This window comes from Corythoichthys intestinalis, chromosome 4 (genome assembly GCF_030265065.1).
Source record: "Corythoichthys intestinalis isolate RoL2023-P3 chromosome 4, ASM3026506v1, whole genome shotgun sequence".
Lineage (NCBI taxonomy): Eukaryota > Metazoa > Chordata > Actinopteri > Syngnathiformes > Syngnathidae > Corythoichthys > Corythoichthys intestinalis.
This window is the reverse complement of record NC_080398.1, coordinates 18,622,248-18,649,719: the sequence shown is the minus strand read 5'-3', so window position 1 is coordinate 18,649,719 and position 27,472 is coordinate 18,622,248. Positions and strand designations below refer to the sequence as shown.

Sequence of the window (27,472 nt, the reverse complement as noted above, 5' to 3'; positions counted from 1 at the left end):
ATTTAGTTTAACGTGATGGACTGAGCAGTAAATTCCCACAATAAAAGTATAATAATATCCTGTACCCGCTGTCAAACATATGGCCAAGTCTGTTCTGTAGGAGCCCCAAATTGACATGAAAATAGCCCACTATTTTACCATTGTATTATGGATAGCAGTTAGCAGCACAGATTTAAGACAAAAATGTGATCATTTGTGTCCTCTTGGTGTCACATAGTGTGCATACGACGAAACACAAGTAGCAATGATTGCCCTATACAAGAAGGGGGAAGAAAAATCGAACAACCTCTGCAAAACGCCCTGTGGAAGACCGAGTCAACGACATTCCATTACAAGCAAATGCTAAAAAGTGTGCGGGTGTTTCCTGTTTTACAAAGTTAAAAAAAAAAAAGAAAAAAGAAAGAAAGAAAGAAAAGAAAAAAGAGTGATACTACTGATAAGCTTTCTTTATTCTTGTTTATCCAAACAAGGATGTCATTTCTCAGAAAATCACATTACCTCTGTGTAGTACGTCGGAAATATCACCTTCAGTTGTTTTTTCCGTGAAAACAGCTTTGCCACAGGATTTGACTCTAAAAGGTGACATAATACATCACAAGCGCATCAGACACTCAGCAAGCAGAAAACAAGGAGGACCAAGTTCGTCAGCGATTGTGGTAATTTACATTTTATTTTGATAAAACGTGTTTAGCTTTGACTAGTGGCAGCTCTCCCATAATTATTACAGAGCATTGTTTTAGTTTTTTGCTTGTACAACATGCCTATTGTGTGTGGAGCAATGTCACAGGAAGTGGGGGTCCTATGTGTGTCAGTGTTGTGGCTTCGTGGTACCTGACAGTAAAACCTATAAATTACAAAAACGAAGACCACATGACATGACATGAGGTTTGTTAATGTTGCTATTGAAATCTATAACTTCAGGTTGTCAGTATTGTACAGCAATCAAATTAAACAAATAAGACTATCACCAACATATTAGAAATTAATCTAGAAGAAATGGAAACAAAGTTGTTAAAGATATTTTAAGTTTTGCAGAGGTTGCTTAGCTGCTGAAGTCATTCAGTGATGACTCATAATGTTTATCTGAAATGTGAATAGTAAAGGGCATGAAAGTACGGTTATACAATAGCTGTGAATTTGCTTGCTGTTATCCATACATACATTTAAGATAGAAATTAGTCATACTGTAAGTTTAATAGATATAAATACACTTGAAAAAAAAAAATATATATATATATATATATATATATATATATATATATATATATACAATAACCGGACACTTTAAGATGACTTTAACTAGGTCTATAAATAATTTTGGCCTTCACTCGACTATGATTGCCAGTAAGGGCTGATGTGGCAGCTTCTGCAAAAACAGTAATGTTTAGTGTGTGTCTTTTTTTTCATTTCGTTTCTCATTTTCAAATATTTGCATTGTAGAAAAAAACGTGTATGTAAAAATTAGCAGACTCGTAAATGGATCGAATGTTATTTGAAACATGCAAGTTTCTTGTTTCATTTTCAGCTCTGTCTCCACAGATTTATGGAAGGGATGGCGACTGAGATGATGTATATTTACATTAATAAGTATGAATATGAAAATTATGATACAAATTCCACCCACAATGGGTATGAGAGTCCACAACTATCTAAAGAATTCATGGCTACGCGGATTGTCCTCTGCATCCTGTTTTTCCTTGGTTTTCTTGGTACGTTAAGAAATTGCAATATATTGTATTCCACATCTACTAAAAAAAACCAAAAAACAATCAACTGTTCATTGCTCAAAAAAACCTGCAGACGAATATTCTATTTCACAGGCAACAGCATTGTACTCTGGATTCTCCACCGCCACATCAAACTGAAGACATTGACTGACATTTGCCTACTCAATCTGGCGCTATCAGACCTTACTCTGGCTGTGTCTCTATTCTTGTGGGCCTACGATTCTCAGAACATTGCAGTGTGCAAAGCTACAACAGGAGTCTATCAGGTGAGACTCAGTTACGGTACAGAAAACCACAAATATAGACTAAAAGACACACACCAACAGAGAGGAAAAAAATGCGTCAACGTGCTACTACAGGCCAAAGGTTGTGACGTGAAGAGCATGCATGCTTTCTACTGGCTAACTCCTAACCTGCAGGTGTCAATAACTTCGCAATTAATTAATCACCCCTGATGCAAAAAACAAAAAACAGGCTCCATGTATCAGTGTGCATAAATCCATAGAATATACAGTACCTAAGAAATTTCATTGTGATCCATCGACGCTTAATGGAGAAATATATCAAGATACTATTTCTGGAGAAATTATGATAAGAGCTTTGCTGTGGTAGATATAGATCTATCATGTCACTGTCTGTTGATTTGGGGACATTTCGGGGACACGTCCGGTTGAATGGCTGTTAATGGCATCGACTTACTTGGGCGCCAGTTGAATGTCAATGGGCTGTAACTGTAAGTTTTTCGTCAAAAATCACAACCAAACAGATTTTTCTGCCATTGTAAATGGAGGGGAAATTTGGACGTACATAGCCGTCAATGGCATGGACGTTTATGGCTGTTAATGGCATCGACTTAATTGGATGCCAGTTGGCTGTCATGGTAAGTGTTAAAAAAAAAAAATCACATGAACCTATGTTTTCCTGTCGGACGTACATGGGTTTTTGGCGAATTATGGGGGAACCGTAGGTTTTTGCCAAATTCTGTATACAACTTTATTTGCCCCTTACCGTCCTGGAATTTTTGATGTGTATGTTATGCGATTTGGTAAAAAATTGTAGGACAACTAGCGTTTTTAAACATTTTGTTTTTTCAAAAGATCTACGTTTACGGGCGAAATGAACATTTTGGGGGGTCTTTAGAAAAATTCCCTGCATTGCGCGAAAATTCTGGTCATTTCGATGTTTTGAAAGGTTCAAAAGGTTCGGGTGTGCGGCATGGCGAAGAAACGCCATTCAAAAAAAATAATATTTTTTTTTAAATAAAGGAATTTTACTATATCTAAATAGTATAAACACTACCACTTACAACAACATGAGTGGTGACTTGACCAGTCTTGAGCCTCAAAAATTTGTTTTACAGAGGAGAATGAGCGCAGACACCCCACAAACTAAGTGGGTCACAGGATTGTTGACACTATTGCAAACGAAACATTTGTAACTGAATATTATGTTTCAGCCAATGCAGTCTCCATCATATCTTTTCCAATACTTACCTCAAATTTTAATGTTTCGTGTTTCAGAAAGTAAAGAGTTTGCCTGTTGCTGAAACAGCAAAATACGGTGGCAACCAGGGGCGTTACTTGGGCGGGGGTGGGGGCAGTGCCCACCCACGGATACGCTCTGCCCACCTAATGAAAACTGGATGTAGTACTAATGGCAGTTTGGGCACCGCGTATGGTATCCCATTCATATAGTACTTATGTGTTCTAAATTTTAACCTTTGCGTTGTTACCTCCTCTTTCACCTCAAAAAAAAAAAAAAAAAAAGAAATGTTGGTTTTGTTCTTAGGGGGTGGTACACACATTTACGCATATTCAGCTTTAAAAAAAATTTTTTTTGTTTTTTACATTTTATCCAAATTTTCACCAGTGTTCACCTGGCTGTTGAGTTTGGTGAGTTTTGATTCTTTTGAAGCATTCTGAGGGGGTCAAAGTAGGGCTCAAAGCGTTGTCGCGACAGTGAATGACTGCTAGGGGGCGCTACATAGTGTATTTGGAATTTGTCTTTACACGGTATCAAAGATTGCACCTGTCTTGACCTTCCTGCCAATTTTGGTGCATTTTGAAGCATTCTAAGGGGGTCAAATCCAGCTCAAAGGGGCTGCGGAACAAAGAATAACTATCATAATCATAATAAAACCGATAATAGTTCGATGATAGAAAAATGATAAAACCGTGGAACCACAATAGGTTACCAAAAAAAAAACGTTGTCACATGCATGTCCATACTGTTCAGTTATGGATGTGTTCTAAGTCAAATAAAACCAAATCAACTTTTTTTTTGTTTAGACCAAATCACAACAACAGTTATCTCAAGGAGAAAATAAAACATGTTTTAAGGTGCAGTAGCCCTACGCTGAATTTCGACCTAATTGAGAATTGTAGCCCCCCCAGGTAAGATTATTGCCCACCCACACCTGGCATCCTGGATAACACAACTGGTAGCAACTCTCAATTTTAATCTAGATTTACAGTGCCTTGCAAAAGTATTCGGCCCCCTTGAATCTTGCAACCTTTCGCCACATTTCAGGCTTCAAACATAAAGATATGAAATTTAATTTTTTTGTCAAGAATCAACAACAAGTGGGACACAATCGTGAAGTGGAACAACATTTATTGGATAATTTAAACTTTTTTAACAAATAAAAAACTGAAAAGTGGGGCGTGCAATATTATTCGGCCCCTTTACTTTCAGTGCAGCAAACTCACTCCAGAAGTTCAGTGAGGATCTCTGAATGATCCAGTGTTGTCCTAAATGACCGATGATGATAAATAGAATCCACCTGTGTGTAACCAAGTCTCCGTATAAATGCACCTGCTCTGTGATAGTCTCAGGGTTCTGTTTAAAGTGCAGAGAGCATTATGAAAACCAAGGAACACACCAGGCAGGTCCGAGATACTGTTGTGGAGAAGTTTAAAGCCGGATTTGGATACAAAAAGATTTCCCAAGCTTTAAACATCTCAAGGAGCACTGTGCAAGCCATCATATTGAAATGGAAGGAGCATCAGACCACTGCAAATCTACCAAGACCCGGCCGTCCTTCCAAACTTTCTTCTCAAACAAGGAGAAAACTGATCAGAGATGCAGCCAAGAGGGCCATGATCACTCTGGATGAACTGCAGAGATCTACAGCTGAGGTGGGAGAGTCTGTCCATAGGACAACAATCAGTCGTACACTGCACAAATCTGGCCTTTATGGAAGAGTAGCAAGAAGAAAGCCATTTCTCAAAGATATCCATAAAAAGTCTTGTTTAAAGTTTGCCACAAGCCACCTGGGAGACACACCAAACATGTGGAAGAAGGTGCTCTGGTCAGATGAAACCAAAATTGAACTTTTTGGCCACAATGCAAAACGATATGTTTGGCGTAAAAGCAACACAGCTCATCACCCTGAACACACCATCCCCACTGTCAAACATGGTGGTGGCAGCATCATGGTTTGGGCCTGCTTTTCTTCAGCAGGGACAGGGAAGATGGTTAAAATTGACGGGAAGATGGACGCAGCCAAATACAGGAACATTCTGTAAGAAAACCTGTTGGTATCTGCACAAGACCTGAGACTGGGACAGAGATTTATCTTCCAACAGGACAATGATCCAAAACATAAAGCCAAATCTACAATGGAATGGTTCAAAAATAAACGTATCCAGGTGTTAGAATGGCCAAGTCAAAGTCCAGACCTGAATCCAATCGAGAATCTGTGGAAAGAGCTGAAGACTGCTGTTCACAAACACTCTCCATCCAACCTCACTGAGCTCGAACTGTTTTGCAAGGAAGAATGGGCAAGAATGTCAGTCTCTCGATGTGCAAAACTGATAGAAACATACCCCAAGCGACTTGCAGCTGTAATTGGAGCAAAAGGTGGCGCTACAAAGTATTAACGCAAGGGGGCCGAATAATATTGCACGCCCCACTTTTCAGTTTTTTATTTGTTAAAAAAGTTTAAATTATCCAATAAATGTTGTTCCACTTCACAATTGTGTCCCACTTGTTGTTGATTCTTGACAAAAAATTTAAATTTCATATCTTTATGTTTGAAGCCTGAAATGTGGCGAAAGGTTGCAAGGTTCAAGGGGGCCGAATACTTTTGCAAGGCACTGTATGTATGATGCTAAATCATGAAGGCACAGTGACCTTCCATTTGATATGTGTCAACCTCTGCTCTTCTGAACAGCTGGGATTTTACAGCGGGACTTTGTTTGTGACTTTGATGAGTGTGGACCGCTACCTGGCCATCGTCTGTGCTGTTGCAACCATGCCAACCCGGAAACCTAAATATGGAGTGGCAGCAAGCATCGCAATCTGGGTTGTGTCCCTCATCATGGCAACCCCACAGGTGGTATTTGCCTCCGTTGAAATGAGTGACCACAGCTCCCTGAGTTGCCAGCCTCTCTATCCGGAAGAAAGTCAGCAGTTTTGGAAGATGTTCCGCAACTTTAGTGAGAACACAGTGAGTCTTTTCCTGTGTCTGCCCATACAGCTTTTTTGCTACCTGAAGATCCTGCTTGTGCTGTTCAAGACGAAGAACTCTAAGAAGCATCGAGCTGTGAAATTGATATTCACCATCGTCTGCATATTTGTTATGTGCTGGGTCCCTTACAATATTGTAGTTTTCCTTCAAACACTACAACTGTTTGAGATGTTTAATACTCACACGGAATCAGCAGCTATCAATCTGGCCATGGCCTGGTCTGAGATAATTGCACTGTCACATTGCTGTGTAAATCCAGTCATATACGCATTAGCCGGGGAGAAATTTCGGAAGCCTTTGGGCAATTTGTTGTCAAGATACTTTTTCAAGAACAGACGGTCTGTGAGATACAAAGACAACTCGGAGAAAGACACTTCAAACACCGCTCTGAGATCCCATTCGGATACTCGAAATTAGGGATAAGTACAATATGTGTAAATTGATTGAAAAGTATGCGTACAATAGTGGATTTGATTCTTGATAGAGTGGAAGCAAACAATAAAAAGATATAAGCTATAACATCTGAGCTGTTCTCCAACTCAGAAATGAAGGGCGGGTTTGAAATTTCCATGGTAGGTGCTTGTCCACTGTGAGAGACTGTGTATGATTTTTTAAAACAATGAATTTGTATTATACTATTGCAAATAAGTATTTGAACACCGGTCTATTAGCTAGAATTGTGAGCCTCAAAGACCTGTTAGTCGCCTTTAAAAAGTCCACCTCCACTCTTCTTATTCACCTAGATAAGTAGAGTGGAGGTGGACTTCTCAGAATTTTTTACCTGTTTGAGACAGCTGCATATAAACACCTATTCACCCCATACACCGCAAAGAGCTGTCCAAAGACACCAGAAACAGAATTTTAGACCACTACAAGGCTGGAAAAAGTTACGGGGCAATTGCCAAGCAGCCCTGTGATATAAGATCCACCGTTGGAGCAATTATAAAAATGGAAGAAGCTAAACATGACTGTCAATTTCCCTCGGACTGGGGCTATATGCAAGATCTACCTCGTAGGGTCTTAATGATTCTAAGAATTGTGTTGAATCAACCAAAAACTACACAGGAGTAGCTGGTCAATGAGCTGAAAGGAGCCGGGACCACCATTTCCAAGGGTACTGTTGGTAATACACCAAGACATCATGGTTTAAAATCATGCATGGCACGGAAGGTTCCTCTGCTTAAACCATGTCCAGGCCTGTTTTAATATTGCCAATTACTCTTTGGATGATCCAGAAGAGTCATGGGAGAACGTCATGTGGTCATATGAGATCAAAATGGAACTTTTTCCGCTCATAGTGTTTGGAGGAGGAAGAATGATGAGTACCATCATAAGAACACCATCCCTACTGTGAAGAATGGGGGTGGTAGCATCATGCTACGGGGGTGTTTTTCTGCACATGTGACTGAATGACTGCACTGTATTAAGGAGAGGATGACCAGGGCCATGTATTGTGAGATTTGGGGGAATAACCTCCTTCCCTCAGTTAGAGCATTGAAAATGTCTTGCAACATGACAATGGCCCGAAGCAGACAGCACGAATATCCAAGGAGTGGCTTCGTAAAAAGCATATTAAGGTTCTGGAGGGGCCAAGCCAGTCTACAGACCTATACTCAATAGAAAATCTTTGGAGGAAGCTTAAACTCCATGTTTCTCAGTGACAGTCCAGAAACCTGATTGATCTAGAGAAGATCTGTTTGGAGCAGTGTTGTAAAATCCCTGCTGCAGTGTGTGCAAACCTGGTGAAACGTTACAGGAAACATTTAACCTCTGTAATTGTAAACAAAGGCTTCTGTACCAAATATTGATATTGATTTGCTCAGAAGTTCAAATACTTATTTGTAGCAGTATAATACAAGTGAAAAAAATCTTTAAAAATCATACTGTATGATTTCTGGATTTTTTTTTCTCTCAACAGAAAAATTCAAACCCACCCATCATTTCCAAGTGGAATCACAAGGTTCAAATACTTATTTTCCTAACTGTACGTATTGATGTTTACCAAATTGTGATGTGATGCTGTATATAAACTTGTAACGTTTAAAACTACAAATGTGTTTGGAAATTCAATCTGATGCCCTCATTCTACAATGATGGTGCGAATATGACGTTACATTCCAACGATACTACAACGAGTTTTCAAAGCAGTCTGCAGGTCGGAGCAGTGGCGCCAATGGAAATTTTTAATAGGGGTGAGCAAATGGAGTCACTTAAAATCTTGGAGTGCCACACCAAAACTAAAAGCTATAATTTTAGGTTTTTATTATGTTGTAGTAGTAAACGGGCCAGTAGAAAACTGTCAGAAAGACTTCAGGACACTCTTACTGATTTACTTTGGTTTATTATGTTATATTTCAAGTTACTAATGATTTAATGTGCATCGTCCATAACAGTCCAGTCAACATTTTGAGTTTCACAGCTACTACAATCTGACATTATATAGGCGAATGGGGTGGCTGGTGCGGTGGCCAAACAAATTTATAGGGGGGGCTGTGGCCACCCCTGGCCACACCATGGTGGCGCAATTCAGTCGCAGAACACCTCAGAATGCATTTCCGCATGAACGCGATGAAGAATCAAAGTACCTTAACACAACCCTAAGGTACTGGTTAATGTCATGTGACAATTTTTTTCTTAATTTTGCTTATACGTATGTAAAACACGCAACCTTGATTTTTGGTGATGGTTTTAGCAAGAGAAAAGAAGAAAAAACTAGGTCTGTCGAAATTATCGCGTTAACGGGCGGTATTTTTTTAAAATTAATCACGTTAAAATATTTGACGCTTTTAACGCACATGCCCCTAAAACAGATTAAAATGACAGCACAGTGTCATGTTCACTTGTTACTTGTTTTTTTGGCGTTTTGTCGCCCTCTGCTGGTGCTTGGGTGCGAATGATTTTATGGGTTTCAGCACCATGAGCATTGTGTAATTATTGACATCAACAATGGTGAGCTACTAGTTTATTTTTTGAGTGAACATTTTACAAATTTTATTAAAACGAAAACATTAAGAGGGGTTTTAACAAAAAAAATTCTATAACTTGTACTAACATTTATCTTTTAACAACTTCAAGTCTTTCTTTCCATGAATCGCTTTAACAGAATGTTAATAGTGTTAATGCCATCTTGTTGATTTATTGTTATAATAAACAAATACAGTACTTGTTGAATGTATAAATCCGTCTTGTGTCTTATCTTTCCATTCCAACAATAATTTACAGAAAAATATGGCATATTTCATAGATGGTTTGAATTGAAATTAATTACGATTAATTAATTTTTAAACTGTGATTAACTCGATTACAAATTTTAATCATTTGACAGCCCTAAACAAAACATATATCCTTGTATGATAAATTACAATAATAATCAGCATTTCTTGTAAATATGATGTTTTTGATTAAAATGTTCTGGTTTTGTTGTGTACTTTGATTAATATTCCACCTAAATCGCCCCAGTTGATGTCACGAATGTCACCTATTGTGTGTTTATGCAGTACTGAGATGTTATTATTGCCTGTCACTGTTTATCTCTTGCTCAGAGTTTGTATTATTATGACAGTGCCTATCATAAATATTCACCCCATTGATCTTTTCCCCTTTCCCCATTTATAAATTTGTCATGGTCAAACCTAGGGTTGTCCGATATTCTCGGGTGCCCGATGATTTCGGCTGATAAAAGCATTCTAAAATGATATCAAATTATATCGGTTTTGGGCCAATACGCATGTTGCCTTCAAAGTGAATGTTGAAGCCTTCTGCCTCTGCCTTTATACAAGGGCTGGTCACAGTTTAGCACAGCAGTTATGTGTATTGGTCATTTGATGCTTTGGATTTGTTATATGAGCATTATCATTATTAATGTATCCATTGGGAAATCACAATACAATTAAACATAAAATGTTAAGTCCACGACCGCATATATCAGTATCGGTTTGATATCGCTATTGGATTTTTGGAGTTGGACAATCTCGGGATGTTGATTAAAAAGTAATTATCGGACAACTGTAGTCAAACCATTTGGCATTTTTAACACAAAAATTTCTCGGAAAACCCTTTTTAATGTCAATGTGAAAACAGATTTCTACAGAGTAGTAACAATGAAATAAAAATAAAATATATAAATGAAAATAATTGTTTGCATAATCACACCTGGCAAGTTGTAAGGTTTCGGCGTAATTTGTAACAAGTGAGCACTGATTTTTAAATGTGTTCGCCGTACGTTCAAAATGTGTACGTTTTTCGTGCATTACATTTTTTTTTCACCGTTCGGATTTTGTCACCGTTCCGGCAACGAGTCAATGTGCGTAACTATGGGTTACTACGCTGGTTGAATGACGCGAGAAAAGTCAGAGACACGGAGAAAGAAGAGCGGGAGTGGGAAAGGGGGAGTTGTGACGCCGTTGCAAACGCGATGCTAGGCTAGGTGGCTCCAATAATACCTGACTGTAGCCGACAGCCCAGAGCCGCGACAGCCTACAAACTACGCCCACATAATGCTACGCTAGATATCACATGTATATGAACTAGATGCGAAATGATACACTTGCTGGCGTTGGTAAACAGCCGCCATATTAAAGCAGCAGACTTCTCAGAAAGGCTCTCTTTTAGTGATCCTTCCTAGCGAACCTAAGTTGCCTTGTATCTAAAATACTCCTAAATCGGCAAAATCTTGACTTGAATCTATCTTTAAATGATGAAACAGTTTTAAAACTTTCACATGTCAAAAGTAGACAAAAGGGAACTAATGCAAAAACGGGGGCAATTTTAACAACTTTAACTGTTGATTCACAACATTAAATGACTTCCAAACATAGCAAAGGTTGCTATGTTTTTTTTGTTTTTTTTTTCAATGAAAAAAAAAAACATGAACGGTAACACCAGTTACTTTGCCGAGTAACTAATTACTCCTACATTCAGGTAACTGAGATACTAACTCAATTACTTTTTGGGAGAAGTAATTTGTAACTGTAATTAATTACGTTTTTAAACCAGACCCGGCGGCATGGGCGGGCATTAGGGGGCCGGCCCGCCCTGAAAGACTGCTGTGCCCGCCCTAGCTCGATTAGACGGTATTGGCATTTTTTTTTTAATCTTCCACAAAAACACACACACGGAGAGGACGAACCCTCTATTCCAGTGTTTTTCAACTGATTGTGCCACCGCCGTGAGAGATCGTCAGGTGTGCCGCGAGAGATTATCCAATGTCGCTTTTTTTTTTTAACATCGTCGGGCTAAGTTGCAGTAGGAAGGAAGGAGTAAAGGAGTACACAAAAAGTTCTCGGTTATGTGCAGATGAGCGAGGCATTGCTCGTGTTACGTTCAAGAACTGCTCGGATTTCTAGCCATCAGCCACCTTGCTCTCTGCAACAATGTGGAACCCAGCACGTCTACTGTTCATCATTTGACTCGTCAAGTGTCGATATACACAAAAGTGTCCTTCCCATTTTATCCATATGTGAGGAACGTCAATCCTCCCACTATGTTTTATTCAAACACATTATCGAGGACAGCAAGGTGGGTGATGGCTAGAAATCCGAGCAGTGCTTGAACGCGACATGGGCAGCTATCTAGCGCCATGGCGCCATACAAGCTTAAACGTCATCTCCAAATGAACGCCCGTCGCTTCAGAACAAGTCGATGGACTATTTTGTTCGCCTTTGTGAAAACACAGAGAAATGGGCAACTTTTTTGAGAAAAACTACAAAGGTAAATAAGAAAGCCTTGAAGGCCAGTTACTTTGTTGCTAAATCCAAAAATTCCCAAACTGTGGCAGAGACGTTAATACTACCAGCCTGCAAAGCCATTGTCAGCGAGATGACCAGCCCTGATGTGCTTAAATACATTGCTCAAGTCCCCCTGTCAGATAATTCTGAGTTTTTCAAGCCTAACTGCTAAAACAAATAAAAAGACAGATCAGTTTTTTGGCTTTGTGTTCATCTTAACAGGCTCAAGTTTCACACTGAGTAAGTATAAATACTGAGAAATTATTTTATAATTAAATATACTGTACAGAAAGTAATTTTGGAACATTTTGGTGTAGTGTGCCGTGAGATTTTTTCGAAAGTAAAAACGTCCCGTGACTCAGAAAAGGTTGAAAAACACTGCTCTATTCATCCAATCTTGAGCTATCGTCATTGAATTCAACCAATCTGAGCAGCGAATTAAGGCTATTTCTAGCCAATCACAGATAAGGGGACGAACCGAGTAGCCGGCCATTGGGTACTGCGATTGGTTAGGGATTGCTTCGGTTACAGAAATGGCGATTGAACGACTCCTCCATGGCTAATTCAAATTGGAATGGACATCAGTGTTTTTTCTTCAAGAAACTAAAGACGAACTCAAGCCATGACAAAGACACGGCCGAAAGCCAACATGAAGGGATAGCGCTGCCACCTCCTGCAGTTTCACTGACTGACACCATCATCACAAAATATAATGGGTAAAAACGCCACTGTTCAGGCTAAATTTACGTTGAAAAAGTGTGCCCCCCCCCACAAAATGTAACAGCCCTTTTCAAGTTCAGCCAAAAAATTTCTACAGGATTGAGCTCTGGGCTGTGACTGGGCAACTCCAGGACATTTACCTGGTTCTATTTTAACAATTCCAGTATAGCTTTTGCAGTATTCGTTGGATCAGTGTTGTTCTTGGCAGCCATTTTAATTTTTGTCTCAGTCTTTTGGACGAAAATACTTATTTGTCTCAGTTATATTCTAGTCATTTCAAAATGTGTTCATCTTCATCTAGTTTTAGTCAACCAAAACTCAGACAAATTTCGTCTAGTTTTAGTCAACAATTCTCAAAATGTTTTAGTCTATAAATTTCAAAAGTTTTAGTCTATGAATAAGTAAATAAAATAAATAAAAGGTTTCCAACAATTTCGAATGAACATGACAGACGAGCACATAACTGTAACTGTCCACAAGGATATCACTGTTTTCATGATGATAAAACCCACTCAGCAGGAAAACAGCACATTATTTGCATTTAATTAAACTCACTTGGACGCAACTAACTGTATGTCAAATGTTTTCTAACTGTTTAAAAAGACACTGAGTCACCACGCTTAATGCTAATGCTAATGCGAACGCTATGCTAACACTACAAGTTAGTTTAGTGTGTGATGATCACTCAGCACAGACCTTTAAAGGCGAAAGCAACATGGCACATCTAGCCAAGATAAGAAAAGAAAACTTACCAAGCAACACCTGACTCATGTTTCACAAAAGGAGCCTGGAATGGGCACAGGCTTACTATGAGTAAGCATGTGTGTGTGAGGCGGGGAAGTCAGGGGGGAGGCGCAGCATATCACATGAGTGACACGACCAAACACTGCTAAATGCGTGCTAACTACAATTACAATAATAAATATCACACATTGCGAATTTATGACGGAAACTATCATTTTCATCTTGCTCTCGTGTCGTCAGACGACAACTGGCATCCATCTCGTGATGTTTTAGTCTCCCAAGACACGTTTTCGGCGAGTCATCGTGACGTCATCGTCATGTAACAAATTGTTCGTGGCCGAAATATTTTCATTGTCGTCATTGTTGATGAAAACAACATTGCTTTGGATTACTGTCTTGCTGGAAAATAAATCTTCTTCAAAGCCGTAATTCTCTTGCAGACTGAAGAAGATTATACACCAGGATGTCAGTGTATTTTGCAGCATTCCAGGTCCGGCTGCTGAGAAACATCCCCACAGCACGATGCTGCCACCACCATGCTTCATAGTAGGGATGGTGTTTTTTTTTTGTTATGTGCAGTGTTTGGTTTCCGTCAAATATACAGTCCTGTCTGATGGCCAAAAAGCTCCGTTTTGGTCTCATCAGACCAATGATCTTCTTCCACTTGACCGTTGAGTCTTCCACATGCTTTTTTGGCAAACTAATGGAGATCGAATATGACTTCAACAGTGGCTTTCAACTTTTCAAACAATGCACATTATTTACAGTACATCCCTGAATGTAGGCACATTCATTCAATGGAATGTAAATTATTCAGGGTAATTCGCTATTCACAGCAAGGTTTAGAGTTTGATGAGGTCTACTGTATGTGACAGTAAAAAAAATAAGAACATTTCACAAAATATTAGATTGGCCAGTGGGGTTTTTAAGAAATCTCCCTCTACACAAGACCTTTCGAGCAAAGGGTAACTCTAAGGCCAAAGCCTCAACATTTTTGTCTCAGGTCATGCATTAAATGTTAACATTGCAGGTGCAGTACATCTTGGTGGCAAATGTCACCTCAAAACTTGTGAAAGTGTTACATAGCATTGAGCGACATTAAGCGCATCTGAGCAGCGTGCATTTGCAAACCATATTTTTAAAACAAAAACCACTGACTTGTGGTTGTATATATTTGAAAGCATCCTCAGGAAGTATCGCTATAAAAGATGTAGCTTGCATTTTCTCATGAACAATACAGCGGGCTGCTATATCTGGCTGTTTAGGGGCAACCATTTATTGACCAATGTGATCAATTTAGAATTTCACATTTTAAAATCATCGAAAGGTAAAAGTTCAATCTTTTTTTAAATTTTTAGTTTCACTAGTATATTACTTATCAACAGGTTGGTGACTTACCAAAAACATCTGTTGGGTTGGCAAGCACTGATGTAATACAATGTTTTAAAGTGTATCATCCATGTAAATAATAAAGATTTAAAAACTGAAATATAATTTCAGATGTATCTTGTCCACCTATTTTTTTTTTTTAAACTGAATATTTTTAACAACGAAAAAAGCAAGTAAATTTGCAAACATCAAATTTATATCAGTGCTGTAATATTAGACTGTACTTTCTTTGATTATTTAATGTCACAATTGTGACATTGAGAGATGAATTAAATGAAATATTAATTCCACTGAAAATAAACTTCAATTTCAATAAGAACTGTATTAAATTGGAGGCGGGGGAATACCATTATATTGGTATAGAAGGCTGGCTCATATTATGTTATATTTTACAGATAACCATGGCTAACATTTCGTCGGTTCTTAGTGTCACGTCAGAGAATCTATTAACAGGGGAATTAACAAGGTAAGAATAAAATCATATTGCTCTGATAATACTCTTTTCCAAGTTTGTGAATCAAACTGTGGCAAAAATGTCACCCTTCAGCCACGTACAATGTGCTAGTTTGTAGGGATGTTGTGTGTGTACTTTTATCTTAGCGAATAACATTATGATGGTTTAAATATTTCAGGAGGGATTGTGAATAAATTAAATAAAAGGGTTACGGTTTTGCAATGGTGGTTGTGATTAGACCATTCAAAACATCACCACAACAGCATACATGACTAATGTAACAATAAAAAAAAGAACAGGGTCTCTGCAGGTTTCAACAAGCCAAATTTAAGAATTTTTAAAGACCATATTGAACAGTTTAAGACCAATTTTAGATCGATACTGGCAAAAAAAAACAAAAAAAAAAACTGTAAAAAAAGCTTAAAGGAAAAGGACCGGGCAGTACAGGTCGATCCACTTTGTACTTACCGTAATTTTTGGACTATAAGCTGCTACTTTTTCCCTCATTTTGAATCCTGAGGCTTATAGTCTAGTGCAGCTTTTTTGTTGATTAATTTAGGTTAATAAGGTAACACTTCATTTGACACCGGCATCCAAAGACAATCATAACACTGTCCATAAACTTCACTTATCAGGGCCGATCCGTAAGGTGCCTATTTTCAAAAAAATAAAATTCAAATATTTTCAAAACCAAAGCGCTAGCGACCCAAAACCAAATTAGGCACCTCACTTAGGCGTGTATGAATCTCCATGAGCAGCGATATCATAAAATTCAAAGTCGCTCCCTAATAAAATCCCGATTATTGTTTTATCCAAGCATAGCAAAACTTAAAATGGCTATAATATTCTCAAATTTTACGCTAGATGCACAAAAATCACCAAATGCAGAGATAATTACCTACATTTCATATCTGCTCTATCTGTTGGATTTTATCAAGTAAATTTCCCCAAAAAATGCGATTTATACTCCGGTGTGTCTTATATGTTTTTATTTTCCTCTTCATTGCGCATTTTTGGGCTGGTGCGACTTATACTCAGGTGCGACTTACAGTCCGAAAAATACAGTAATACTAGAGGAAAGCATGCAGAATCAAAAAAAGCAAAATTTTCATTTTTTTAATATACAATCACAAAACTTATTTAGGTTAAATTCCGATGTTACTATTGCCTCAGCATGTCTTGCCGGCTATCTGACCCTCTTCATTTATAGACTGGAAATGTTACATAATATAAAACGCGTAAAAGGCAAATTTGTTTTTTGTATGGACGCAGAAATGTTTAAATTACTACCTTTTTGCAAAAAATGGGAAATTGGCCAAAAATTACCTCATCATTTGAATGTAAACTTACGCTACTGTGTATGGATACAACATGTCGGCCATCACAAAATGAAAAAATTTTAAAGTTGAAAATTCTTGTAAATAAATGTGAACATCACCGGAATTTCTATAGATATGAATATAAAACGGTCTGGATTCTTGGTTAAAAACAAAAAAACGGTCCATTATCATTCATATTACGTAAATATTTCAAGTTAAAATTACGCTGTGTGTAATCCATTGTGGCGGCAGCCGTCACAAAACAAAGAGCTTTTTAAATTGAAACTGCATGCATAGGGCTGTGTTATATAATGATTACCTTGAAACGTCAACCAAATCACTCTTGAGACAATCCTGCCTCCTTGTACACAGTAAAACATTCACCCTGTTTCCACCTAAATCCGGCATTTGAATGCAGCGTGTTTGAGTTTATTACAGTAAAAGCCGACTCAGCTCTGCCTAGGTCGGCCCCCAAAGGGAAAGCGTGGTGCAATGTTTGTGGGAGATGTCTTGTCAACGGATAGTGAAGTCTATGGACTGTCATAATTATGACATGACACTGTGATGGACATTAATGAATGCTTGTGACAGATGTCATTGTCATCTGGCAAATTTTGTCACTAACTCCATTTTTGTCCAGCATAAATCTATTACATAAATTCAAAAGTGAAATAATTTGCCGGATGACACTAAATGACATCTGTTATAAGCATACATTAATGCTCATGACAGTGTCATGTCATAATCATGACGGTCTAATGACAGATTTATGACACCGCTGTCAAATAAAGTGTTACAGGTTAATATCTTTTGGTGAAAATATCCCATGATGCTTATCCTCGGGCCCAGCTTATCTATGAACAAATGCTGTTTTTGTGTCAAATTTGGTGGGTGACGGCTTCTAGTTGGGTCCAATAATTAGGGATTATAGCGTCCTCAAAAATCAAAACATTTAAAGGGTACCACGGATAGAAAGACATGTACTTCTTTAAAGATAAATGTTAGCATGAGTGATAAAAAATTGATATTATAACCCCTCTCAATGTTTTCGTTTTAATAAAACTTGTAAAATTTTAAATAAAATAAACTAGTAGCTAGCCATTGTTGTTAATGTCGCAGGGCGGTGACTTCACATGGGTTCCCTGCCGTACTTCCACAGTGTCACTTTTTAACTATGTAAGGTAGTGATTTAAATATACCACAAGGTGTCAATGACGAGTTTTCAATTAATTAGAGATCAAGCCAATGAGTGTGTTTTGTCCCTTGACTGACGCCGCAGTTTCCTGTTTACTGCTGGTCCTTGTACCTTACCTTCATTACAAGACTCTTGCTAATGGCTCCCAGCGTCATAGTTTGCATATTGTGACTAAATATTGCCATCCAGTGTATTTGTTGAGCTAAACGAGTTGCTAAAATGTTTAAATAGAGTTCGACCAAAGTCTGAATAAGTTTTATGTGTATTTTGCATATCTATTTTGATAATTTGTGAATGACAGAAAATAGGGCCTCATTAAGACAGATTGAAGCACTTCTCTTTTTGTGAACATAATTTTTTGAGAGATACTAATATTATTTTTGTTGTATTTTCACTATAAGATACTTACGTTTGTTGTGAAGGAGCTGCCGAAGCCTATGCCAATAAACGGTGTGGTCCGAGCTACGAATCTGAACGCCTGTGTCCACTCGCCTTTCTTTGTCTCCTATGTCTCAATGTGCAAAATAAGGCGTCATTATAATCTGTTGGGCATTAATAAATGTATTCGTTTTCCGTGTCACTTATTCACCGGGAAGCAACTGGCAGGATGATTAATAATCTGGACATCGGGTTTTACGTGACAAAAATAAGGTGTCATTAGACATCTCGGTAGAGGCAAACATTTTCGTGTGTTGTGACGCACGGCCCGGGGCTATCAGCAAAAATCATCAAACTGCTGTGTTTCACTGTATACCTAAATTACATTTAAAGCACATGGCATATCTTTTGACATCAAACACTCTCCTGCCCTCGTCACTAGAGCAGAGGGAGGAATGCTGTCACTAGCGAACTTGACACATGAACTCCCATGGTACCCTTTAAACGCGAGACTGAAGTTCATGCTAATTCTAAATAAAAGCAATGTCAATAAATTTCTAAGACCTTTCAAAATCGTATTTAAGACCTTTTGTGAGATTTTAGGTGAATTTTAGACATTTTAAGACCTCAAATTGTAATTATTGGATTTAAGACTTTTTAAGACCTAGCGAATACCCTGATTAGAACCATCAAGAACTGAAAGAAAGCAGGGATTTAATGTAAATAATGCAGATTGACGAGACAACTATAAACAACTAGACAGGACACAAGGGGGAAGCTGATTGGTTGACACATAAGGAGCAGAGCCGACAACAGAACTAAAAGGTAATCACAATAACAAGACAGAAGTAAAAAACGCAGGAAACATAGACTGAGTACCAAACTAAATAAAATCAAAATACAGCATTAGCAATCTCATATGTCAATTTCTTTATCTTTTTTTATTTCTGTATATATTTTATAAAGTTTTCTTTCTGACTAATTGTCCATTAGAATCACTTATGTAGACATACAGTGGGGAGAACAGGTATTAGATACACTGCCGATTTTGCTGGTTTTCCCACTTGCAAGCCATGTAGAGGTCTGTAATTTGTATCATAAGTTCTCTTCAACTGTGAGGGACGGAATCTAATACAAAAGTCCAGAAAATCACATTGTATAATTTTTAAATAATAAATTTGTATTTAACTGCATGAAACAAGTATTTGACACATTACCAACTAGTAAATATTTCGGCTCTTAGTTCTTTTTTAAGAACCCCTCCTGTTCTCCACTCATTACCGGAAGTAACTGCACCTGTTTAAACTTGTTACCTGTATAAAAGACACCTGTTCACATGCTCAAACAAACAAACTCTAACCTCTCCACAATGGGCAAGACCAAAGAGCTGTGTAAGGACATCAGGGATAAAATAATAGACCTGCACAAGGCTGGGATGGGCTGCAGGAAAATAAGCAAGCAGCTTGGTGAGAAGGTAACAACTGTTGGAGCGATTATTAGAAAATGTAAGAAGTTCAAGTTGACGGTCAATCTGCCTCGTTCTGGGGCTCCATGCAAGATCTCACCTCGTGGGGCATCACCTCGTGGGGCATCACTGATCATGAGGAAGGTGAGGGATCTGCCCAGAACTACATGGCAGGACCTGGTCAATGACCTGAAGAGAGCTGGAACCACAGTCTCGAAGAAAACCATCGGAAACACATTACGCCGTCATGGATTAAAATCCTACAGCGGACGCAAGGTCCCACTGCTGAAGCCAGTGCATGTCCAGACATATCTAAAGTTTGCCACTGACCATCTGGATGATCCAGAGGAGCAATGGGAGAAGGTCATGTGGTCGGATGAGACCAAAATTGAATTTTTTGGTCTAAACTTGGCTCGTCGTGTTTGGAGGAAAAAGAAGGATGAGTAAAACCCCAAGAACACCATCCCAACTGTGAAACATTGAGGAGGAAACATCATTTTTTGGGGCTGCTTCTCTGCCAAGGGTACAGGACGACTGCACCGTATTGAGGGGAGGATGGATGGGGCTATGTATTGCCAGATCTTGGCTGACAACCTCCTTCCTTCAGTGAGAGCCCTGAAGATGGGTCGTGGCTGGGTCTTCCAGCATGACAACGACCGAAAGCACACAGCCAAGGCAACTAAAGAGTGGCTCCGTAAGAAGCATCTTAAGGTCCTGGAGTGGCCTAGCCAGTCACCAGATCTGAACCCGCTAGAAAATCTATGGAGGGAGTTGAAAGTCCGTGTTGCCCGGCAGCAGCCCCGAAACCTGAAGGCTCTGGAGAAGATCTGCATGGAGGAGTGGGGCAAAATCCCTGCTGCAGTGTGTGTCCTTGTCAAGGACTACAGGAAACGTTTGGTATCTGTAATAGCAAACAAAGGTTTCTGTACCAAATATTAAGTTCGATTTTTGTGATGTATCAAATACTTATTTCATGCAATTAAATGCAAATTTATTATTTAAAAATCATACGTGATTTTCTGTTTTTTTTTTGTATTAGATTCCGTCCCTCACAGTTGAAGAGAACTTATGATACAAATTACAGACCTCTACATGCTGTGCGAGTGGGAAAACCAGCAAAATCGGCAGTGTATCAAATACTTGTTCTCCCCACTGTAATTTAGAGGATTTGTGTCTTGGTGCTAATCATTTTGCAAAAAACAAACAAACAAACAAAAGAAACTGCTCATATACTGTATGTATATACTTTTTTTCCCCCAGGCCTTCCTCAACAGCTTTCCCAGAAAACACAACATTTGATTCTGAAATCTATGGAGACTATGGTGAATATCTTGACGATGGTGACTATGGTGAATATGGCTCGTGTGTTTACGAGCGACATGGAGCTTCTTTTCTTCCGGGCATCTACTGTACATTCTTCCTCCTGGGCTTTGTCGGGAACTCTCTGGTTGTGTGGGTCATCGTCTGTGGTGTGCAACTACGCAACATGACTGACGTGTGCCTCCTGAATTTGGCCGTTGCGGATCTCCTGTTGGTCGGCTGCCTTCCCTTCTTAGCCTACCAAAGCCGGGACCAGTGGATATTTGGGGACACTATGTGCAAAGTGTTGCTGGGTATTTACCGTATCGTTTTTTATTCGAGCATTTTTTTCATCACGGTTATGAGCATTGACAGGTACTTAGCAATAGTGCAGGCAGTTTATGCCATGAGGGCACGAACACGCTCCTTTGGTATATTTGCAGCCAGTGTCACATGGGCAACAGGATTTTTGGCCTCTTTTCCTGAACTCATCTACCTAAAACAGCAGCCAGGTCCCATGAACTCCACAGTCTGTTACCCCGTGTATTCCACAGACACAGATCATCACTTCTGGTGGGTTTTTGGCCTTTTTAAAATGAACATTTTGGGCATGTTGATTCCCATCGTCATCATGTCTTTCTGCTACTCGCAAATAATCAGGCGGCTGCTTTCCAGTCAGTCATCAAAAAGACAAACCATCTATTTGGTCGTCACTGTGGTTGCCGTCTTCTTCTTATGCTGGGTGCCCTACAATGTGGTGTCCTTCTTCCAAGCACTTGAGCTGTTGCATGTTTACACAAAGTGCAATAGCAGCAAAGTCATCAGATTGGCTGGACAAATCACAGAGGTCATCGCCTACCTCCACAGCTGCCTCAACCCTGTGCTGTACGTGTTTGTGGGACAGAAGTTCCGGAGGAACCTACTGAGGTTGATCAACCGGACTCCCTGTGGTCTGTGCCAGCGTCTCAAGGTACTCATACCACAGCAACAATTGAGCAGGTTCAACATCTCCCAAACCAGCAGCCTGGATGAGAGGAGCACAGCTGTATGAAGTTGGTGCATCATTCAGTTTGGACTATTTTCTCAGGGGATTTCTTTTATGTCAATAATTCAGATCAGCCCGTTAAGTCCCAATAGATTAGCCGTAGAACCAGTGGGTTTTATTTTACAGAGTTGGTTTGTACACAAATAGCTTTTCTAACAAGTTGCACAAACTGCTACAACAAGGACTGTGTCATGAATGAAATAAATCACACTCCCCAAACCCCCAAAAGTATGTGTATTGTGAGTTGTCTATCATAAGCGGAGTTTTAAAGGGGGGCCACGCCACCCCCCGGTGGCCGAAAAGTGTCATTGCATATAATTGATTTTCCTATGGACCCCAATCACTTGACGTCACAACTCCGCCCCCCTGACTGGTGCCGCCATATTGTCCGTCAGCTCATAGTGTTTACATATTACCGCTACGTACATTCCTCCTATTACTGCGTGTTTTTCTGCTTGTCTAAGGAATCACCCCCTAGTAAATGAACCCAAAAACCCTCCTGACAATCGTTAACATTGATTAATCAAAATGGTGAAGGCCGGGGTCGCGTTAACCGAATATTTTCCGTCGTTGACCGATTTTTTAAAACGGTGACGGAAAAAACTGAAGTCCAGCCGTCATTTTGACCGGTTGCAATTCACACCCCAGACCACAGGGTGACGAGTGAGCATATTAATTAGCTATTGTCTCTCTTGATGCATGACGTCGTTGGCCTTACTCTGAAAAATGTCAAGGCAACTGAGTGTCTAAAGTTTCTTCAAAAAGCCCCAAAACGACGATGGTGTTGATAAAAGAGGTGAAAAAACAGGGACTGTACAAGCGGGCATGCAATTCAAGTCCATGCACACCAGGAGGAAAGTGTGAGACTACGTTCAGGCCACAGCAGGTGAACTATTAATTTCATTGTACCATATGCTACATATGGTAGGCTACCTAACTACTGGGGCCACAGTCAGCTGTTTTTGTCACTGCGGACAAAAAGTTACATATTCATCTGCTTGATGTGTGATGGCACAGTGTGGATTCTCTGTTAAGCTTGTTCGGACAGAATATTAATTTTAAATGAATGAAAACTAAATACTATTGAATATGTTGAAGCGGTATGCAATGTTAAGAGTCTTGTTAGCTGTAGGCGCACTATCCTAGACCCCTCACTATCCACTCGTGGGGGCCTGCGCTTGTCAGTGACGTTCCTTATTCTCGCTAGATGATTATACAACTTTAACATTTGTTAATAATACGCTCTGTGTGTAGTATCATCCATCGCTTTTCCTTTTTAAATGGGCACTTATAAGCGAACGCAAGAAGTAACAACGGGAACATTTTTAAACAGGCAGTTCACGGGAGAGCATTTCGACTCTTCGGCCAATCATATAGCGAGAGCGAGTGGATAGTGAGGGGACCGCGCGCGGATCTTAAAGGCTCAAACACACCAGCAACGTGAACGTCGCGTCAACGATCTCGCCGCGATTACGCTTCGAAACGCGGCCGTTAAAGTCAATCAGCCAATGCACACCAGGCGCAGTGCGTCCGCGTGTTAGACGCGTCCCAGAAGCGCTAAACGCGACGCACGCGAAAAGAACAGCAGAATTTGTTTTTTGACGCGAGACGCAGCCCCCCTGCGTCAATACTACTAGGTAGGATCGGGCAGGCCGGAAGTCACTCGTGTAAAAATACGGTGGATCCGGTCGATTTTCAAAATAATATGCAACCGTAACTTCCTATATAAATATAATAAACTGAAATGAGCTAAAACACCTGCAATTAATACGAATAATACACAAATCCTGCTACACAATAAAATTAATTCCTGCGTGGTGCTTTAACTTGAGAAAAAAACATCAATAAAGCTTAGAAAAATGTTCATAAGAAAAAAAATGTTAAAATCTTTGTCATTGGGATTGCTTTTTGCTTTAGCACATGACTTCTTTTTTCTTCTTTCAAAAAGAAAGCTCGCCAATACGCGGGGTCTGAAAGGCAAAGTGTTCTTGTTTTATTACCTTTAAATACCCACTATTCTCGCGCGATCTTGCAATCCTCGCGTGAACAGATCGAGCCGCTCCACAGACGCGCTGCTCGTGAAACGCGTCCTATGGAAATTGACGCCGAGCGTCACTGGTGCGTAATCGCGGCGAGATCGTTGACGCGACGTTCACGTTGCTGGTGTGTTTGAACCTTAAGTGTCTCTGTCACGTGACTGTCGTAGCCGGGAACGCGCTCGGCCAAATGGACACACAAGTACGGAAGGTGAATTATGCCAAACAAAGGGTCACCACAATGTCATTATCATCATTTTAAAAATTTAAGTGACAGGTAAAAACAGATTATGACCGGATTTTTATGACCCTGTCAGTCAAAATGACAGACAACGAAAAAGTCTAGCACAACCTCTGGGTGAAGGCATGTGTGGCGGTTGGTTGCAGTAACAGAGAAGATAAACGGTTATTTTAGTAGTTGCTGTGTGCCCATTGTTAAAAGGGCAAATCTCTAAAGCAGCACGGTTTATTTATCTCGGTCCATGATGCGTTTGTGTCGACAGCCGTTAGACAGCGGCGAAAACATCAATATGATGCCAACACGATCACAGACATCATCAGACGGAGACTACGAAGCTCGTCGCCACGGTCGCGCAGCAAGAAAGTGTGCGCAACAACAGGTATTGTGCTGAAAAATAGCCGCCCTGCGTGAAATGTCCCCCCTGACGGGAGCGCCCACACGGAAACGACTTTCTTGTACTGTGAATATGTATTATTTTACTCTGCTTGAACTAATAAATGTCATACCTGTGTGATTGTCATTGGGATATGGTTGTGAAAACCTGTAGACTAATACATTTCTGTTCAAAGATGGCTATGTGGCCCAGTCCACGATTTGTTACTAAAATACAGTACTAATATTTTGTGTAATTTAATTATTTAAAACTGATCTTAAAGTCGTAAATCCATTACTGCAATGCATCCATGTAAACATTTGATGTTTTCACATCATTAAAGCGTTATAAATAAGCGCTCCCGTCAGGGGGGGCATTTCACGCTGGGCAGCTGTTTTTCGGCACACACCGGCCCGTTGTTGATCAAGTTTCATTTTACAATCGTGACAACGGTGACGCTCAGCTGACCAAACGTCGGTTTATATTCGGGCCGGTGCCGATTTTGGGTACCAGACCAGACTCCTCATCGTGACATAAACTGGACTATGATTGGAAATTTTGTGGTCTCAGGACGAGCTCTGACGCACGGGACGGGACCGGACGGGAGGAAACATCGGTTTGGGCATCAAATATGGATCTGGCGACTGGATCGACCGAAGCTTTTCCAAATAACGACTTTTATGCAACTCATCCAATGAGTTTACAGCGTCTGAAAGCACCGGGCTTCCATAATTTGCAAGTGAATCCACCTTTGGAAACTACGATCATTGACAATACGTACACACAATGACGGACAATATGGCGGCATAATAAATCGATCACGTGATTTTGTCACCTTGGTGATTGGGGTCTATATATATAAAAGTTGTAAAGCATTAAAGCAAACAAAATTGAATGAAATGAACGAAAAAAGATATTTTTACAATGGGTCAAAATTATTTTTCGAACAGGTCATGTGAATAGCACCTTCGACGCTCATTTGCTTTGCATATTATTGAGAAAAAAAAATAGGGGAGGGCATTTTTCAAATGATTTTTTTCTTTGTTTGAAATTTTTATTTTTTTTGACTGAAGCAACTTTTTGGGGGATTGAATGATTTAGACACAAATGTCCTACCTATAATATTAATAACAAATAATAATAATATTTTTAAATAAAAAAATAAGTGTTCTAATGTAAATATTTGAGTCTCAAATATTTTCTCGCATTCAAAAACTTTTTTTCTATGACATTTTTCTCTTTTTTTGATTGAGGTGATTTTTTTGTTTGAAGATATATATTTTTTGTTTGAAGCAACTTATTTTTTATTGGATAATAAAGACAGAAATATCCTAGCCAAAATGTGGCCCAAACGCAAAACAATATTACTTCAATCAAAAAAGTTGCTTCAATCAAAAAAAAAAAAAAACAAAACAAAAAAAAAAAATCACTTCAATCAAAAGAAAAAAATCAAAGAAAAAATAGCTTTCAAATGCTTTTTTTTTTTTTTTTTTGAGTTTCAGATTTATTTTTTGCATTCAAACACATTTTTTTTTTGACTGAATAATGAAGAGACAAATCTACCTCCATATGGGGCTCCGCCCAGGGGATACAATTTTTGACTGGGCTAACTACATTGGCATGACACCGGCGGGCGTACCAAATTCAATGGATGACTATCTTGGCGAAAAGTATTGCCTAAGCAGTCTGATTTAGAATTCCCCTCAAGAATGATGGGAAACAAAAAAACGCTTATTGTCAACTTATTTATTCTTTTAAGTTAATTTTATTGCTAACACTGCGTTTTGGAGTCATCAACATGTTGTGCTCCCCCTGCACCAAAAGTAAACTCCGCCTATGTTGTCTATGTTTTTCAACTGATTAAGGACAATTTCGCATTGCGAAATCCAAAATGATGTTTCTCTTGTTCAGGCTCAGTATTTATACTAAATTGATCTTTGAAATATTAAAAAAAAAAAAAAAAAAAAAATCTATTCTCTGGCTGTGAGTGTCATTCATTTCTTACAAGGAGTCACCCCCCTCTCTATGCTGGTACCCTCCAGTTGGTGAACCCGATATAAAGCAAAATATGTGAATAAAAATATGACAAACAAACAAAAAAACGTGGCCGTAGTTAAAAATGAATTCATCTGACTGAGCAAAAACAATGTGATATTTTGATTCACCACAGGAAAATTGTCCTAAATTATCCATCACACCAACATTTTAAATAATGATAATTTGTAGACCAGTGCTAAATGATGAAAAAAAGAGATGCTAGTCTGCTCTATGACTCTTCAGTATTAGCATAATTAATTACAGCGTGTTAATGACCAATTAACATCTGTTAAAGGAAATGGAGTCTCATGTACCATCAGCACACACAAATGTATGAACACACGCGTGGGTGCGGCGATAAAACGGAAAATTACCTTCTTCCTTTTTATTTGCCGTGCAATAAATTGACTCATTGCATATCGCGACAGGCTTAGCAACTTCAATAAAACATGTCGTTAGTTAGATGGACTTACGATCTGCCACCTTGTAACTGTCTCCCAGCGTCTTCCAAAATTACAACTGGGTGACAACGCTTTAGGTGTTCATTCACGGCCGACGTGCAGCCAAGCTTGGCATTGAAGAGATGGGACACAACAGTGTACCCTCCTTTGTTTCATTGAAATAAGTCAATGTTTTGGCCACTCTGGTGCGCTTTTTTGGCTTTGTGCCGCTTTTCCTATTGTATACCAAGCGTCCGACATTAAATAAATCTCACGCCCCCCCCTAAAAATTTTCTACTGGGATATACACAATTCAAGTAGGTCACCCTTTTTGACTTCAAAACGGCAAATTTCGCCGAAAGGTGAGAGATTTTCATGCCTGTAAATAATATTTTTTTATGTGACAGAAACCC

The 27,472-nt window shown here is 39.2% G+C and overlaps 2 protein-coding genes across 4 annotated transcripts; both read left to right on the top strand.

The window, feature by feature from the left end:
* The first annotated feature begins 588 nt into the window (after positions 1-588).
* si:cabz01093077.1 (CX3C chemokine receptor 1) lies at positions 589-9,243 on the top strand. 2 transcript variants are annotated; one of them, XM_057834504.1, is made up of 4 exons: positions 589-656; positions 1,540-1,709; positions 1,821-1,993; positions 5,902-9,243. In XM_057834504.1, exons 2-4 carry the CDS (start codon positions 1,544-1,546, stop codon positions 6,613-6,615), a joined length of 1,053 nt encoding a protein of 350 aa, XP_057690487.1. In that variant the 5' UTR covers positions 589-656; positions 1,540-1,543; the 3' UTR covers positions 6,616-9,243. The 2 variants fall into 2 exon arrangements, with proteins under 2 accessions (XP_057690487.1, XP_057690485.1); XM_057834502.1 differs by having other exon boundaries at positions 1,540-1,993.
* A 5,369-nt stretch (positions 9,244-14,612) lies between these two features.
* Positions 14,613-22,510, top strand: cabz01093075.1. 2 transcript variants are annotated; one of them, XM_057834600.1, is made up of 3 exons: positions 14,613-14,715; positions 15,173-15,243; positions 20,849-22,510. In XM_057834600.1, the coding sequence occupies exons 2-3, from the start codon at positions 15,179-15,181 to the stop codon at positions 21,936-21,938; spliced, it is 1,155 nt and encodes a 384-aa protein (XP_057690583.1). In that variant the 5' UTR covers positions 14,613-14,715; positions 15,173-15,178; the 3' UTR covers positions 21,939-22,510. The 2 variants fall into 2 exon arrangements, with proteins under 2 accessions (XP_057690583.1, XP_057690585.1); XM_057834602.1 differs by lacking the exon at positions 14,613-14,715 and having other exon boundaries at positions 15,050-15,243.
* The last annotated feature ends 4,962 nt before the right edge of the window (positions 22,511-27,472 follow it).

Bases quoted from the DNA above. Each gene is read 5' to 3' on its own strand.
- si:cabz01093077.1 (XM_057834502.1), top strand. From the start codon at position 1,544: ATGGAAGGGATGGCGACTGAGATGATGTATATTTACATTAATAAGTAT. The intron at 1,994-5,901 runs GTGAGACTCAGT...TCTTCTGAACAG, and splicing joins CTACAACAGGAGTCTATCAG to CTGGGATTTTACAGCGGGAC.
- cabz01093075.1 (XM_057834600.1), top strand. From the start codon at position 15,179: ATGGCTAACATTTCGTCGGTTCTTAGTGTCACGTCAGAGAATCTATTA. The intron at 15,244-20,848 runs GTAAGAATAAAA...TTTTTCCCCCAG, and splicing joins TTAACAGGGGAATTAACAAG to GCCTTCCTCAACAGCTTTCC.